Source organism: Schistocerca nitens, chromosome 4 (genome assembly GCF_023898315.1).
Source record: "Schistocerca nitens isolate TAMUIC-IGC-003100 chromosome 4, iqSchNite1.1, whole genome shotgun sequence".
Taxonomy (NCBI): Eukaryota; Metazoa; Arthropoda; class Insecta; order Orthoptera; family Acrididae; genus Schistocerca; species Schistocerca nitens.
This window is the reverse complement of record NC_064617.1, coordinates 884742526-884760889: the sequence shown is the minus strand read 5'-3', so window position 1 is coordinate 884760889 and position 18364 is coordinate 884742526. Positions and strand designations below refer to the sequence as shown.

At 45.3% G+C, this 18364-nt stretch overlaps 1 protein-coding gene across 4 annotated transcripts in view; it reads left to right on the top strand.

Annotated features, from left to right (window-relative positions):
* LOC126253411 (3-phosphoinositide-dependent protein kinase 1-like) overlaps positions 1-18364 on the top strand; it is a 426440-nt gene that overhangs the window by 400521 nt on the left and 7555 nt on the right. For 3 of the 4 annotated variants that reach the window (XR_007545953.1, XM_049954721.1, XM_049954719.1), the window contains exons 2-4: positions 15010-15277; positions 15971-16126; positions 16365-16607. Coding sequence is in view for 3 of the 4 variants with exons in the window: in XM_049954721.1 (XP_049810678.1) it covers positions 15010-15277; positions 15971-16126; positions 16365-16607 (667 nt within the window). In the remaining variant the exon portion in view is untranslated. Of the gene's footprint in view, positions 1-11955; positions 12053-15009; positions 15278-15970; positions 16127-16364; positions 16608-18364 lie in introns of those variants that run through there. The other variant, XM_049954720.1, reaches the window with a different exon arrangement.

Genomic DNA, 18364 nt, shown 5'->3' with positions numbered 1-18364 from the left:
GCACGAGAGGGATCAGAGCTCATTCGGTGCTTGCCGAGTAGAAGTGTAGTTACAGACTTAGGCGTCGCCTTAGCGTGATTCAAAAGGTCTATGTCGACCCTGTTTCAGACCGATCCAGCCCACAAAAAGAGCTCTGTACCCGATCATCGGACTGTGATATGCGACTCGGGTTTGCCAAAGTTAGGGCAAATGGCGCGATAGCCAGCGTAGGGCAGTAGCCGCGAGAGAAACGCGAGCTGTTTGTCTGTGCCCTATGGCTTCTGGGGAGGCGCCGCCCGGCGTAGTTGCGACACGGCCCGTGCGTCCTCGGGAGCCCGCGGCCGCTCGCTGCCTGCAGCTTCCCCTCCCCTCCCTCCCCTCCCCTCCCCCCCCCCCCAGTGTTCTCAGCCTACCTCCCGGGCACCAGCCTCTCCCCACTGAAGACAGGCGCGAAAGCGGGTTTATTATGTAAATATTGAAAACAGTCGTTCCTTTCGTTACCTACATATCATTTTCATTTGAGTTGCCGAATTTCCACTGCATAAAATTCTACAGTAATTGACAGTTTGTTTTACCTCTTCACCTTGTTCAAAGCGTTGGCAAGCGAGCCACTTTTTGTTGGGCACGGAGGGGTGGAAATGTCTCGGAGGCGATTTGAAGTACCTGGGCGGATGTTCGAAAGCGTCATATTTGAACTGGCGCAAAAGCTCGCGTACAGTCATGGAAATAAGTATTCATACAGTAGGTGGTGACAAACTACGATGGTGTGTTGATAGTAAATCACAAACAGCGCCGATACGAATAAGTACCATGTTCTTGGTAATGAAGCTTCCCGTATGCCATGAGTCTACTCTGGGAAAATAAAATATGTTCCACTCAGCACGTCTACGACAGGGCAAAATGTATTCATACAGCGGACTTCTTTCAACCTAACAAACAAACAACCAACCAACAAACAAACAAACAAACGGCTGACAGCCCCGGAGTGCAGGCCACACTTGTGTAGTCGTGTGGCGGCCGTGAAGCAACAACACATCGAACGTGAGTACCGTGGAACAGCAGAATGGGCCGCAAGGATAAGCAAATGGCCATTGAGGAACCAAACATCGTTTTCGCCCCGTATCTTCAACACAAGTCGTATGCCGAAATTGCGAACATCATAGGACGAAGCCGAGCGACTGTGCAATGTATCACTAAGCGATATAAGGACAGACATGTAGTAATAAACAGTGAACGACACGGTCGTCCACAGAAGCTTACAACAAGAGAGACCAGAATGCTACCAAGAATCACCAAGAAAAACCCGAAAACGACAGCGTCGGCACTATCCGCATATGTACCTGACCACTTCCGAAAGGACATCACTCCAAGGGCAGTTCGTACCATTTTCAGTCGTTCGGGCAACAGAGGCAGGGTCCCGAGACGAAAGCCCTACATCGGCTTTAGAACAGGAAGTGGCGGATGGAATTCGCGAAACAGCATGTATCCAAGACAGTAGACTTCTGGGATACTGTATTGTTTAGTGATGAAAGCAAATTTAATATCGTGCACAATGATGGCAGGATTTTGGTCTGGAGAAGACCGAATACAGACCTCGACCGAAACAACATTCAACCCACGGTGAAGCACGGAGGTGGTGGAGTGATGGTATGGGGCTGTATGTCAGCCTCCGGTGTCGGAAAATTTGTGTTTGTGGAAGGTACCATGGACAGATTTGTGTATATGAACATTAACAAACAGAACTTACAACAGAGTGTTGACGCCTTGGGTCTTCCTAGAAATTATTACTTCCAACAGGACAATGATCCCAAACATACGGCGCAAATTGTCCGGCTGTGGTTGCTCTACAACACACACTCTTAAAACACCAGCTCAGAGTCCGGACCTGAATCCCATGGAACACTTGTGGAGTGAGTTCGAAACACGGGTGAGAAAACTCGACATCCGCAGTAAGGCCTCTTTGAAAGAGGCTCTCCTTCGAGAATGGGAAGGTATCACGTCGGAAACTACAAGAAAATTGATCCATTCCATGCCACGGAGGTTGCGAGAAGTAATACATCGTAAGGGTATGCATACAAAGTATTAAACATGTTGTGGCTTTGTTAGAAGTGTCATTTTCTCTTGGTGTATGAATACCTAATTCCCAGGGCAGTAGAGAACTTGGCAGACGTTTTTGTATTTTGTTTTGTAAAGGCTTGTTCATTCTCGTTTTATATACCAGCATAGCTGCATTGACGACTGGCCAATGTGTATAGTGCATATCCAATTAGTGTTTTCGGTTTCGTATTGTCAATAAAGGCAGTTTACTTTTCCACGCTCTAGTGTATGAATACTTATTTCCATTACTGTATGTATTCTGCCGGGCAGAGCAGGGCCGACCGTTGTGCAGAAACCCGACACCGCTACTAGGCAGCTAGTGTCGCCTGTCTGGAATCTCTCTGGCAGCTTTAAGAACGGCTTCTCCTTCCACATTCCCGAACACCTAGAAACAACTTTGTCTGGGCGTCCAAAAAAGACTGTAGTCATAACAATTCCGTCTTGGAGTGTGCGGCGCTTTTTACATTGTGTGTTTTATCCCATACTGTTTTTTCCCTTGTTGCCTTAGGGAATGCGTGTCTCAACACAGATCACAATGAATCCTCCGGTTCTCGGAAAGGAATTTTGAAAGTTAACGAGCGCCTATGTTGGGGTACCCCAATTGGTCACTGCAGTATCTTGTTGCAAAAGCGCAGTGAGTAATGCGGCGAGTTGTCAGGCAGTCAATGCCGGTTGTCGGTTTTCTCTTAGCAGAGGGTTGTTAACTGCAGATCGACGGCGATTTATGTCATCGTGACACCACTGACGCGCAGAACGTTCGTACATCCAGTCCGTACACGGCACAAATTTCGCGACGAATGCAATGGTTATGATAGTTTTTACTGAAGGGATTTTAAGTTTGTCAGGCTGTGAATGGTTTCCTGTTGATAACTGCTACTCGTCCTTTTAAGAATTTACAGTCCGCAGATAGCAGGTAACTCGCAGGGATTAGGTATTTCATCGCAACAGTTCTGGAGATTAAAAAATTTCTCTTCCACAGATATTTTACGTTTCGACACAGTAACATTCGTTCCTTCACTCAAATCGGCACCGAAGCTTATCGCTTATTGGTTCCCTTCTCTGTGAGCATACAACTGTGTACACGTTTGTATGAAATACTCACTCAGAATAACCTGCTCAGTTGATTTAGTGAATAGGTCACATAGTAGCAGTGAGTATTTTAATTAAAGTTTTCGTGCTGTAAAAGTGGTTTTTAAGCCGTTGTAGATACTATAATTACTAAAATAATAATCTTCAGCGGATTTTCACATTCATTGTTTCCCGATTCGCTGTTCTATCACTTTTCGTCGCGGTGCTTGGTCATAGACGGCAAGTGCTCGCGACCTCGGATAGAGGCGCATCATTCTGGTCCCGGAACGGACGGCGGGCGGGCAGTGTTTACGGTGGTACCCTTGAGCTAAATGCGGACGTCAGCTGCGACGCACCGGGAAGTTGCCGCGGCCGCTTCTGTTTCATTTCCGCTTCCCTGTCGCGAGGCGCCGCTAGGTTCTCACCCTGCCAGGCTGGTGCCTCCAAGTTCCCCGTGTCGAAAATAATTCCTTTATAGATCTGTTTTACTTCGCTTTTGCGGCAGTTCCGACGGCAGGATTCGCTGTTTGATCATAGATTGTCAGAATACCTACAGAGGGAAGCGTAATTACCACCTGAGCATGGCAGCTTTGTGCTCGGAATAAGACAGTACCCTTTGTGAATTTCAACCCGGGGGACGATAAAGTGGAGCGTGGGAAAGAATGCGTGTGTAGGAATGTCTTGTAGCAGCGTCCGTGTAACTTACGGGGATGCCCAGCCAAGGGAGGCAATGAGACGGTAATGTTAGGAGGTACAGGCCTACACAAAACTACTACTTCCTTCCATAAAGCGCGATCCCCATACATGATAGTGCCGTCAGATTCAAGTCACCGCCATGGCAGACACACAAAGCACCAGAGGAATACAAAAAAGTAGAGTTGCGCTATATATCGGACTCCACGTTAATTTTAGGCCCCCAATGTTTACGGAGAGGCTTCTCTGCTCTGTGCTAAGCTCGATATCGAAACGGCCTATGGAGTTTATTATGACGTGTCTGTTGTAGAGCGAAGGCATATCGGAACTAACACGAGAACGGTGATTGGGAATTGTCGCTAATTGGGACAGTGTGGCGGCAACTGCGCGAATATATCGGAGATGTGAAACTCCAGTATCAGGCTCACTGTAATAGGATACTGTCTTCAGAGACGACAGGTTTGGTAGATGGGCGCGTTATAGACGTAATGACCATATTCGAAATAAGCCGAAGGAACACTGACTTTTCTAATGCTACTCGATTTATACGAGAATTCTAATCCTTGGCCGACGATGGACGAGGCATGCTAAAACAGCCTTCTGTAGGTGTTGCCGTAGAAGTAAGAGGACGCGAACGGCGTGTGTGAGACAGCTTGACACGGTTGGCCGCCTGGTGTCTGATGCGCACTTGCACCTCGGTTAACACGTGACGCGTGCCAGCCCGGCATCACAGCCCGTCCACTTCGCTAATGAACAGCTGCTGGCGTCCCAAACACGAAGTGCGCAGCTTCTCGCGGGCGGTTGGCAGTTGCCAATCCAACCTGCTTCCGCCGGCCTTTCGTCTCTCTTACCCCTGTGTTTACCAGGTTTTAACGGGGACGTCGTCAGTAAGTACAGGTATTCTCATTCGCTAGGTTCTCACAGTGCTACTGGCTATGCACCGCTTTTGTCTGCTTGGGTTAGTGGTCGATGCAAGTCCAAAACTGCGCGAGCGGTTGCCGTTGTGTTCAGCGGTGGCCGTTTTTGTGATGTCCTCTTCCGATCTGCAAATATATTTTAAGCACTATGTAACAATGCTGTGAATCAGTTCAGTTGGTACCTGTAAATATTCGTACCTAAACAGCTGTTTCTCTTGTATACTGTGTAAACCAGTGGAGACCCCTAAAACAATTCGGTTAAAACGTAAATGAAAATCCAGTTACAAAGGAAAAGTATAAATATTATAAACAGCACTGAAGTGGAAGCTAAAGGAATGTGTTGCAAATGTAGACAATAACACTGCATCTTCATTAACACAGTGTATTTTACGTTGCGAACTTCGAAAATCCTTTTCCGTTCAACGTAGAGTCCAGGGTGACTGAACTTGATGAAATTTGTAGCGTAGTATTTTATACGAGTTTTCTCACGGGAGCATGCTAGAAACCAAACGAATCTTTGTTTGAAAAGGGAGTGTCCTGAGAAAGGCAAGGTGTAAAAAACCAACATTAGCTTTTTGGCTGGTAAATAAGCGTGTCCTATACAAAGAACCGTCTTAATCGCACTCGGCAGGTGCACCGTGGTACCTGGCCTCTTTCAGACCTGTTTTCATAATCCAGTACGCGCTGTGTCGACGACGTGGACAGGACCGTGGTCGTGGTGGTGTAGTGATTCTCTGGGTTGACGGCCTTATTTCGTGTGTGTGTGTGTGTGTGTGTGTGTGTGTGTGTGTGTGTGTGTGTGTGTGTGTGTGTGGTCCCGGCGCGCCGCGCGTTAACCTAGTCGTTAAAGGGGGCCTTGCGCCAGCGGCAGCCGGGCCTGCTTACGTAACAGCCGTGACGTAGTACGCGGCCGCTGCCATGACGTCAGCGCCGCCGCCATCGATCCCCACCGCTGCAAACTGCGCCGAAATGTCGGTGCTCGCTGACTTACGTAAAACGGCGAAAGCATCGTCCGGCGTCCGCGCCGTGTAGTATGTACGCCAAAACAACCACCACCACCACCACCACCACCACCAGCAGGCAGCTCTCAGGGGGTTTCGCGGCTGCTCTCACCTCGCAGCGGCCCCATGTGTGACGAAACGCTGCGGGGAAAGTTCGCGAAACAGCGAGCGACTGCGAGTCGTGGCGCAACGGCTGCGGTCGGGTCGCCCCGCAGTGGGGAAACAGCCCTCGTGCGCCGCAAATAGGCCAGCGGCGGCCGTCTATGGTTGACCTGGTTACGGGCGCAACAATCCAATCAGCAGACCAGACTGCCCCACCTGCATCACACGAGAATGGCTGTCGAGTTTGCGGACTGTTCGTAAGGAACAGGCCCATAGTGTCGCTGGAGCGCGATTTCTCGCTTCATTGGTGCGAGGGGAACGCCTGTTCTACCATTATTTTCGTTTTTATGAGCAATGAGGGCGATGAAGATATTTCTTACCTGTGTTAACTAAATAAATGCACATATCATAGATAATATACTCCTAAAGTGTACATAAAGTTTTTGCCTTGTAGCCAATGTGCGCAAAGGCCTAGACGTTTTAGCAACTTGTTTTTCTCTGAAACTGATTTTCCCAATTTCTATTTGTTCGTATGAACTATTTTCTCCCGGGGAGAGTGCTTCGTGAGGTCACTAAAATTTGAATAATCTCTCTTATTTTCTCGTAGTCGCCTCAGTAGTAAAGTTTCATAAAGTGTAGTTGAAATACCAGTTCAGTTGCTATAACACTAGAATTGGAGAAATAACTGCAGCACCGATAAAGTCGCGTGTGCCGTTGGCGGATAACGTTCAGTTTCCGGTTTAGCTGTGAGTTTCGAAACCTCGGACCCTAGATACTCGAGCATTGCGTTATGATGCGTGCCTGAAATTATGCCGTGTGACAAAATACCGAACCGTGTTACAGATGCCCAGTGGCTTTACATGACTCTGAATATTGCTGGCGACAACAACAAAAAAACATGAACGTGTTGCGCTGAGTCCTTGTCTAGCACTAGGCTGGACCTTGTGGGGGAACAAAACCTTTAAGTAGACGGAATGATATAATTCTGCGGTATAGTATGGCGGGCGAACTGAGGTCGACATGAAAAGCACACTAACACTGCCAGAGAGGGGATTTCTGGCCAGAAGTAGTCATTTGTATCGAGCATCGGCCTTAATTTGAAGAAGAAATTTGTGAGAAACGTACGTTCGGGGCAGAGCACTGTACGGAAGCGAATCGTGCTCTGGGTATAAACAGGAAACGGAAAGCGAAACTTTTGAGATGTGAAAGTTAGGAGAATTTGTAAGAGATGAAGCTCTTTGCAGAATCGACAAGGAGAGAACGCAGTGGAAAACATGGCAAGAAGGGACAGTATAAAGGACGTACGTTAAGAGACAGTGAATAACTTCCATTGTACTTGACGTTGCTTTAGAGTATGAAACTCCAGGGTAAGACAGATACTGGGATCCATCCAACAAATAACTGAAGAACTCAGAGTTGCCACAGAAGAGGGATTCATGGCGGGCCGCATCAGACCAGACCATTTAGAAGACGGATCACTCAAAATAAAGCACGATGGCAGTTAGTGATGACTAAAACATAGGCACGTATGGCGGTGGCATTAATCCGCACGCCTCAGTTGTGCTGACACGTCACCAGAAAGCGACCGCCACTCCGTGGGTCCCTTGCCGTCCCGAGAAGCGAGAAAGAGCCGTGGGATAATCAAAAAGTGAAGATCCATAAAGCAGAATATGCGCCGGGCAGCAACCTGTGCCGGAAATCGGCGAAGCAGGCCGATCCTGCAGTCGATGCGGAAGATGCGAGATCGAAGCAGCAGCGGTAGATCGATGTCGAATTACGCATCCGAGAGCTAAATACATCTGGGCAGCTTTTAGACAGAAAGCGCCTCGTTACGAAAAGAAAACGATCTGGGCGGCGCTGATGGTCCCGGAGGTGCGTTGCAGCCAGGACGCCCTTCACGCCTGACTGATGGCGAACAACATATGCAATTCCAGGCTATTACGTCGCTACGAGGCGAAAAAGAGAATTCTCACGGCAATGCTTGTTTGCGACACGTGTTTATACCGAGCACTGCAGCTGCAAGCCTTTGCTGCTCGTTATCTCGAGAGACGCACACGCACACGCACACGCACACGCACAGAGAGAGAGGTATTGACGGACAACGAATGTTAATATCCAAGACACATTCTTTGTATGTTTGAAAAATGGTTGCTAGAGAGCCATTGGTTTTCCGAAGGAAAAATCTCAAAACGGAAAGCGTGCCAGCGTCTAGCGCCCCCCGCCCCTCCCCCGACCTCTCTCTCTCTCTCTCTCTCTCTCTCTCTCTCTCTCTCTCTCTCTCTCTCTGGTTTAGGCCAAACTTGGTCTGCATTGGGTGCGCGATCTTGTCCTCGCTGTGCTGACTTATCTCCTCTCCAAAGGTACATAATGAAATCTTCCTTCTCCAAAGTTATTATGTAATGTAAGACTTTAAGGTTATGGTCCCGGGCGTACGCGGAACATGCTCCTTTCATTTCTTTTTGATCTGCAGTCTTCTCGATTACAAACTTCACACCTGATTTGGATGATCCTGATTTTGTCTTTTATCGCTGGACCTCTGTACATATTTGACGGACTGAACTGATAATGTTTCTGATCGCCTGAGATGCTCCTTTCTTTAAGACCAACATTCTGATCTCGATAAGGTAGAAGCTGCCATAACCTTAGATTTCATTTACGTCTGTTTCCTCACCTTCCATTTGAGGGTTCAGTTCCACATACTGTGACAGGTGTTTTATGTTTTTTATATGGACGAAATATTGGAAATTAGACATTTGCTCTGGAGTTTTAACATGGATACAAAATTTTGACCTCACTGGTTCTTAACATTAGAAAAACACTGCTATAGTTTTGGGACTCAGGACACGTAACTAATATACTGCTCTCCTCGTTTTGTTTCCACTTGAGAAATTACTTGATCACCAGCATGCAGATGTCAAAACTGTTAGCTTCATAGTTAGATTCCCAAAAGTGCATTATCGCCTTGCCCTGTTATTTCCTATACAGATACTAAATAGCGCTGGAGACATACAGAATACCTGTATGATACCTTGGTTTGTGCCATTCTCTGACGATAAGTGGTTGCAAAGATTCTGAATCATTTGGACATAGTGTCTTAGGTAGCCTCTGTTCCACATTTATCCTATCTTTTTCCTGTCAACACATCACATTCTTCACAACGCAATTCACAGTTGTCCCACTACTCCACGGCAGGTGTGCCCCTATCTCCATTCTTTTGTTTGCTGCAGTCGTCTACGGCTGTGTTATCTCTGTGTACGATGCAGGTGCCGTGTGTACTCAGCCTCCGGATAAATTGCAGCTGCTTTCTTCGTCTCTGTATCCATTTTGTACGCGACATCATCAAATACATTCGCGATTACCCATACTTTCCCCACAGCATCTTTTGATGATCATATGTCGTGCTTAACATCGTTTCGGTAATACGTCTCAAAGGACCGTTTCTGAATTTTCCTGTCATGTGGCTGGCCGCGCCAATCTTGCTTCACTTTTCTCAACGAGGAAGGTTGTGCAGTGAGAGGGAACTTATACACGCAGGGAGCAGATTTCAGATCCGAGTCGTACTGCGTTCGCGGCTTCTCTGAATTGTTTTTCTTCAGAGCTAGCACACAGCGCTCTTGGACAGCGGAACGTGACTTTCAGCTTCCTTTTGCCTACTTAGTGCCTTACGGTAAAGTGATGAGCCATTAAGAGACTGAGAGGAACGTTTGCTTGTTTGTACCTCTGTCTCGCCAGTAGCCTGCTATCAAAGGCAGTTACTAGACGAATGTACGTCCACCAGTGTTCTGTTTTGCCTTCTGCCAGTACATTTCCGTGGCATATTTTTGACAGATAGCTAGACCGTATTTATACTCAGCGAGGCAGTCTGGCGTATCGCTTGGGCAAGCAGCGATGATTCGTCACATTTCAGAGATAGCAGGCCAGCGCGTGGTGGTTTTACTCTTTGGTTTGCAAACCGTAAATAAACACCGTTCTCATTGTTGATTAAGTGCTTCTCGAGTTCTGCTCGAAATTTTAATCCGATGTGCCTCTTTTCAACACGAAAAGAAAACGAAACAGAGATGAGCTGCGATATAATTTCAGATGTAAGTTAAAAGTTTTTATTTTTGTAGCAAGCGTTTCCCGGATTAAATTCTGTGTTAAACGTAGATAAAATGTATATGGTTAATTTTATGGAAAGAAAAGCGACAAGCATAATTTTGGTTCTATCGGAGTTATTTCACAAACTCTATAAAACGGAAGTACTAGTGAATAAACATGTATTTTTTTTAACTCCGCTGACGCTGCACTCGAGTAAATATCTCATTTTCAAAATATCGTAACTGAATGTTGAAAAAAACAAGCAGTTAACTCAAAAGATTTGTATGTGCATAACACGCATCGAAATACTCGTCAGAGATTTTGTATTTTGCAGTAAATTTTTGAATTACCTTGTGATTTTAGTTATTCGTACACAAAAATGTATTCAGTGTGGAGTAAAACTTGGCCACAACGGATTGCTGACCTCGTCACACAGCAGGACTTACATATGCTCAAAATGGGTTTGTATAATATGGACAGAATTTTTGTCAAAATATTAAGTTTCATTAATTAAATTCATTTAAATCCAGGCATTTCGTCTTTCGTAAATGAAACGCCACGACTCGGCCACGTGGCACTTTGCAACAGGATTCCACCAAAATTTGTAGATAAGACTGATGATGCATGCAGAAAAGTTTTCATTACATCAGACCCGCATTTAGGACTCTTTACGCTCCTCGGTAAAAAATCCCCCCCCCCCCCTCAACTTGAAATACATATGTTTGTTAAAGTTTGCCTAACAATTGGGCATATTTTTTACCTATTTAATACTTCACTATGCGTTGCACCTAAAACCGTACTTTAATAAAATTTTACAAATGGAAATTCACTCGGGGAAGGTGTTCCTTCCCTGCCTCAGTTCTTTGAGGATTCTATTAAACGTCAAGGCGCGGAGCTTTCTTCAATGCCCCCCCCCCCCCCTTTCTCTCTCTCTCTCTCTCTCTCTCTCTCTCTCTCTCTCTCTCTCTAGCCCCACTTAGTTGCTTTCTGGCAGTAATTTTCTTAAATGGTTATCAAAATATCGCAAAGGAGCATATATTGACAGGCTAGGAATCACATTAGAAGTCAGTTAACCATGTGGTATGAGGAACTAAAGCGAACTGTGTTTCAGTCGTCCACGTGAAAGTCATACAAAGTGCACCTGCTACTCTGATGTTAAAAGCGCATGCGCGTCGTAAAAAAGTTAACAAAGGTGTAAGTCAATCGATCATTTAAGTGTGTGAGGTTAAAAATATTACCTTCGTAAAACACGCCTGAAGAGTTGCAACATTTGTTTTGTTTATGAACAGGGAGAAATATGCATTGATATCTTTGGTTAAGAGTTTAACAAAGGTAATGAAACCACGCTGGTGTGGACGTACATTAACATTATTTTAAGCACGTTTACATAATCATCAATCGAAAATGAAACGCGTGAAAACGCGCTCTCGTAAATTATAAAAGGAGCTAATTAACATCACTGTATGGAACTATTTCCTACTTTTGCTAATAGTATCAAGAATAAACGACACTACGTAACACTTTTGCCTGTGCGTCAATTAATATTCGCCGGTTAACGGGAGATTTAAATTTTAGGAACATATTTGGTGCCCATGGTTTTTATAAATTATTGCCTCCCCCAAGGAGAAGGGAAAAAAAAGAGCTGCCCTAGGCAGTTGCCCAGTTTGGCCCTCCTCCCAAATAAGACTCTGCAAAACGTCCACGGCATCGGGATATTGTACATTTGAAGGTTCAGACGGTTAGGTCGTACAGTACGTACTTAACAGTAGTATCGCTACGTACTGCAAATACGTACAGTAGCAGGCTGACTTCCATTATTTGTTAGGTGCAGGCGTAACGTAAGTTTCCTAGGTGTGTAACGGCGAGTTCAGTGTATAAACCGAAAGACTACAGCGATAAACGTCAAAATTCGCTATCTGAGGAGGAACAGCGAGCGCGGGCCCCGCGCCGTTGGGTGGGGGTGTGACGTCAGTGTCACGTGACGCGGCTGGCCTTTTGCCTCCCGTCCAGGCTGACTTGGCAGTCAGTGCGTTCGAGGCTGGCGTGGAGTGCCGTGCGTCGCTCTCTTGCGTCTTCATGTCTCTGCGCTGTAGCCGCGGGGATCTGCTAGTCGAAAAGGTAACGGCTGGCGCTAGCTTCGCTATCGTTATGCTTGTGTCCAACCCCGCCGCCGGTGAAAGCAGGAAGGCGTTGCTGGAATTTTACAACGCACTGTGGTCTACGGGCAGCAGCGATGAACGTCCTAGTTGCGGTAGCGTTCCAGGAGTTACGTAATATCAGGTGCCGCGGAACTGAGACCAGTCTCCATTATTTGCTGAAATATTTGCCGAAGCTTATTATAGCAGCGTTTGAGAGGGGGTTTCCGCAGGTCGCACACATGACGTAGCAAAGGGCTTTTGATAGTGTCCTCTGTAATTAAAATTCTTATCAAAACTTCGCACCTTCTGCTGGGATAGGTCTCTCTCTCTCTCTCTCTCTCTCTCTCTCTCTCTCTCTCTGGCAGCAGCGCGCACAGCTTCGTCAGGATCGGCTCTCGCTTATCAGGTAACAGATAAGACTTCCGCGTGCACTTTGGAAACTTCCCGATCCCGCCCGGGCTTGTTTACCGCTCTCGCGCGGGATGTTCACGTGCGCGGCGGCTGATGCCGAGGTCAGCGGGTTGAATGTCCAGCTGAGCTGGTCCTTCCCCGTTACATTCCTGGCGTTCCGTGACAGCCGGGCATTCTCATTTGTAAGCGACGCTGTGCTGGGGCTCTCCGTGCCAGGCCGCAGTGGTTAGCTTATCCTGAGGCTTTTTGTCTACATTGAAGTCGACAGCTTACCGATGCGCAGCGATTATATTCCCCGTTTGCCACAATATTTATATTAAATTTGTCACAAAGAATCGATATTTTTTGCACATATTTAGGTAAGGAGGAAGCGCACACGTCTACAGCAATTCACGAGCGCGAACGCAATTTTTTCCCGAAGTCGCATTAAAAAGCGCGTACAGCTATGTTCATACGCGCAGCGTTTCCTTTGCGTGAGCCTTGACAGGCGTTGATATGTAAAATGTAAAACTTGATGTGGTCTTCCGTTCAAAAAATTGCGCCGAAGTCCATGCTCTGCTATATTTTTATCCAACACGATTCTGTATCACTTGGTTGATTATCCTGTCTACTCATGTAATCTTAAACATTTTTCTGTATCACATTTCAAAAGCTTCTGTTCTGTTGTCTGTAGCGTTTGTCGACGTTTCTCTTCTATATTATGCTACGCTCCAGATAAACACTTTCAATGAAGCTTTACTTGGTATGTAGTCCTAAGTATTTGATACCTTCTTTACTGCTGGGTTCAGTTATTTTCCCACCCAGATGGCGGATCTCATCCGCTACTTCCAGCATCTCATTTCTTGGGTCACTTGGCGTCAAGAGACTGTGCTCCATTGCCTCCGCTAAAATTTGATTCTGAAGTACTGTTCTAAACTTCCTCTCATCGACGTTAACGGCTGTCTGTGCGCTATCGAAGTGGCTTTCGACCAGTCGTCTGTAGGTAGCCCTAAAGATTGCACTTCAGCTTATCTGACGTGGTTCTGGGGGTAGTTTACTTAAGACAGCATTCGGTGGATTTCTCTATGTAGTGTAGTTTTCTCGGAGTACCAGCTGTTGCGCTCGCGACTACCACCAGTTGCGGTAATGTGCCCTTCTTACCGAAAAGGCAGTTACCACTCGGCGCATACCTGACGAACCGTTGCGCCCGGCCAGTGAGCTGACAGCCGAGCCTGTCGCGTACTGTTAGGTGTGGGCAGCTGGACTAACGGGCCGCCAGTTGTGCCAGTGTGGCAGAGACCTTGGCATTTGTGCGCTCATCTGGCGCTGCGGAGCCTTGAAGGCGCGGCTATCGACCGCTGCTCGCCGTGACCCCTGACCTTCCGCACCGCGGCCGCGCGTTGCGGCACCATACAGGAGTACTGTACTTCTGCCGCTCCGTCCCCTGCCTCTCTCCCAGTTACCGCAGTCTGGAAGTGGGCGCACTTAGGGGGCAATGTTCTGCGATGTATTACGTAGGTGGGTGTATCGCTTATCTAGTAGCAGAGTTACGATCGTATGATATATATCTCTGTAGGTATGCGACAGGCTGCTTAATTTTTGAGTAGAAGGACCTGGCATGTTATTGGAGTGACAGTGTTCGACAGAAACTGAAATAACTTTGTGTGTCTGCCCCTTCAGAGTGTAATAGAATCACCGGTGTTCAGAATACACACAAACAATTCGTTGTAAGGTCAGCGTCCGTGTTCACAGACAATGCTGTTACATACAGGTTAGTAAGAAACTGCAGGAAGACGTGCAGGCAATTTTCACTCTGAATAATAAGTGGCAGGCCTCTTAAATTTAGGGTAAATGTGAGGCAATGCCTATTAAGAGAGAACACATTATTTGATTAAAAGATCAGAGGAAAATGTCACAGCATTTAAACATCTAGGGATAATACTAGAAGGCGAATGGATGAAATTAATGTTTGCAAGGATTTTGAGAAAGAAGTTCCTAAAGGAAATAGCAGACATTAGAGACTTAAGTGCATGCTGCTAGAATCTTAACAGGCCAGTACATCCCATATGCAAGAGTGGCATGCTCAGAGAACTCCAGTGGGAATCTTATGAAATAAGGCCCCACACATGTGATGATAGTGCTGCTCCCTAGTATATCTCACGCGGAGATCCTGATAACTGGCAAGTGTAGAGATATACGTAGAATTGACATATACTAAGATGGTGTTATTAGTTAATGACACATCTCAAGTTTGACTATTTAATGTACACCATGTCATGGTACTGAGTAGTGAGAATGCATTTTTTTTGACAGTTTCAAGTAATGTTACTAAACTGCACCTCTCATTTGGAGATCAGATCCTGTGTAGAGGCACACAGGAATCACATGCTTCTGATGCAGTTTACTGTGGCTGTAGGAACCTGATTGGTTGAATATTAAGATAAAGATTTTTGATGTGTTAATTCAGTAGTACAGAGCAGCAGCTTCCACAGTGCAGTTGTTTACACATGTGACAGTAAGTTCAGAGTTGACTTTTCTTCTTTACAGAGAGTGGCGACTGCAAACCCAGGAGCCATGCCCCCAGTGAGCGTGTCAGTGGCAGTACCGGTGGCAGTCGGGGGTGGCGGAGGCGGTGGTGGCAGGGTGCCCCTACAGGAGCCTCCGGCTGCAGCCTCACCGCCACAAGGGCAGGGCAATGCTGTCCCCACCGTCAAGCGCACGCCCAATGATTTCATCTTTGGCAAGGCAATTGGCGAGGGTAGCTTCTCGACCGTCTACCTCGCCAAGGATATCCACACCGGCAACGAGTATGCCAGTAAGTGAAACTGAAATTACTGCTCTTCGTATCTTCTGTACTGCAGAGTTTTGAGCAACTGATAGAAATTCCGTAATGTTTTCGGAAATAGGCTTTTAAGAAATCTGTGGCTGTTGCATAGAATAATTGGTAATCTCTTTTTGTATTGTCAGTAAAATTTTCATTAATAAATTGCCCTATGTTAACTTGTTGGGGATAGCCTTAGTATGTTGTTAAACATAAATACTTCAGTTATTAAGGTACTCTTTGTATTAATGTAATCTGGTTCATAGTACTAGGTATTTTATATCCTCATTGCCGTTCTTTCACCAAAGATTAGGTGATAGGTTAACCAAAAATGTGTAATGTATGATGATCAGTTAATAAAAAAAATTGGCAGTCAAGAAGTTTCAGTAGAAATTCTGTATCTTAGATCTGTATGTTAGTCAGTAGTTTATTAATACTGAACATTATTGGGAAACATTCTGAGAAACTGCTCTATTAGTCATATTCTATTTTCACAAAACTTTTTGCTACTGAAATAGTTTCATGTTCTGTATTACTCCTGTACTGCATCCCCCCCCCTCCCCCCCCCAAATAAAAAAAAAAGAAACAATGTCTCTCAATCCTAGAAGCTCATTTCTTGTTCCTTATGTCATGTTGTGTTGTTCAATAAATGGATAAAAAAGTGACAGTTATTTTCATCTGTTACAGTAAAAGTTTGCGAGAAGCGTCACATAATCCGTGAGAAGAAGACGGAGTATGTTCAGCGAGAGAAGGAAGTGCTTCACATCTTGAGCTGCAACAAGAAGACCTCTGCTCCATTTTTCACCAAATTGTACTGCACCTTCCAGGATGTGGAACGGCTCTGTATCCTTTCTATCATCATAGAAAACTAACTAACAGGAATGGGTTGCTTTAAGTCAGTGTTGTAATGATAAACTCAGTTCAGAATTTTAACCAGTGTTTGATTTAAATTCACTGTCGTCATGTAAGAAACAAGTGTCTGTTCCCTCGCTGTATATAACTTGAGTGAAGTTTTTCAAACCTTGTTTTCTACTTTGATTGTTCACACACAGTGCTGTATTTCCTTGACTATTTTATTTAGATTTTGTGCTAACATATGCGAAGAATGGTGAATTGCTACCGCATATAAACAAAGTTGGTTCATTCGATATTGCGTGTACGAGATTCTACGCTGCTGAGATTTTGCACGCTTTGGAACACCTGCACAGTTTGGGCATTATCCACAGAGACCTAAAGCCAGAAAACATTCTTCTGGATGAAAGAATGCATATCCTCATTGCAGATTTTGGCTCTGCCAAGATTGTTAATCGGAAGGAAGTGGAAGGTAAGTTTCAGGAATTTCTTACTTGCAGTCAAAAGGACGAGTCGCATACGATGCAACACTCATTTTATTTCATGAAGAGTTAGTTATCAAAAATAGGGTTTTTCAGTAAATGTTCTATCCAAATGGGCACATAATTATCATATAAAGTCAGTATTCTCAGTTCTTGGTGGAGCAACTGGTATATACTTTAACATTTACTGCTAGTTAATGTTCATATTTTGTAAAAGTATCTGGCATGTGCTGAAACTAAGAAGCAGAGGGGGCCAGAATCTTCTAATGCAGTGTACACATCAATCTTCTTGCTGTATATAGTGGTGCAGCCTGGCACAAAAGTTCCACCTAAGACTCTTCATCCCGGAATAACAAATCCAGGTCACCTTGCTCCTCCAGTCTCTGCACACTCCTCAGATTATTTTGTGAAAAATTTTTGCTTCAACCTTCTTGTTTTTCGAAGAGCTTTCAAATCCTGTGAATAAAAAAAAAAATGTTCCCATAAGAAACTATGCTTACTAAAACATTGCAGTGATAAGCCAATAGATTTGATTGCACTACAAATAAGTATGCACTTCAGGATCATCTACCAAAAACATTTCAGTATTTTGAACTGTTCAGGAGATGATAGTTGTGTTACATCATATGACTCCCTATGCATGTTAAGTTGTGACCACTTACAAGAAGTCTGGAGTTTGCATAATGCTTGTGCCCGTTTAGCCATTCCCAGAGCAAACAGTTTCCAGAATTTTGAGGAAAGGCTAGTTTGTTTATGGTAGTAGTTTGAACTCGTAGCTGTCGAGTATGGAAGTTTGTGACGAGAGGTTTTGTCATTGTCTTGTATTCAAGTATTACTCATCTGCCTGTTTGTTCACACAAAGTTTATTGGAGTTTTCTTTGATGACTTATGTTCTCCTTCCATGCGTAACTCGCGAGCAGTCTTCTCTCTCTCACTTCGTTAGGGCATCATTTCTCTCCCCCCTTGTATTCAGAATTTTCTCATCAACATTATATACGAGGGCCGTTCAGAAAGTAACCTCCGGTTGATTTAAAAAAAAATACACCAAGTTAAATAAAAATATTTTAATATATACATCTTACAACTACATCTTTGCACTATTTTTCTACATAGTCTCCATAGCGATTGAGGCACTTATCGTATCTCTTCACAAGCTTTGAAATTCCTTCTGCATAAAAATCACCCGCTTGTGCCTGGAGCCAGCCTGTGACCGCATCTTTGAGCTCTTCGTCGTCATCAAACCGCTGTGACCCGAGCCATTTCTTCAAATGCATGAAGAGGTGATAATCACTTGGCGCCAGGTCTGGGCTGTAAGGTGGATGGTTGATAACGTCCCACTTGAAGGACTCAAGAAGGGCCGTTGTTCTGCGAGCAGAGTGAGGACGGGCGTTATCGTGCAAAAAAACGATACCGGAAGTCAGCATACCACGGCGTTTGTTCTGTATAGCCCGTCGTAACTTTTTTATTGTTTCACAGTACACGTCTTGATTAATGGTCATACCACGTTCCATGAATTCAACCAACAACACCCCTTTGGCATCCCAAAACACCGTTGCCATCAGTTTTCTGGCAGAAAAATCTTGCGAGGCTTTTCTTGGTTTGGTAGGCGAATTTGAATGTGCCCACATCTTTGATTGTTCTTTTGTCTCAGGGTTCACGTACTTAATCCAGGTTTCGTCACCGGTCACGATTCTGTTTAACAATGGTTCTCCTTCGTCCTCATAACGTGACAGAAAGTCTAATGCAG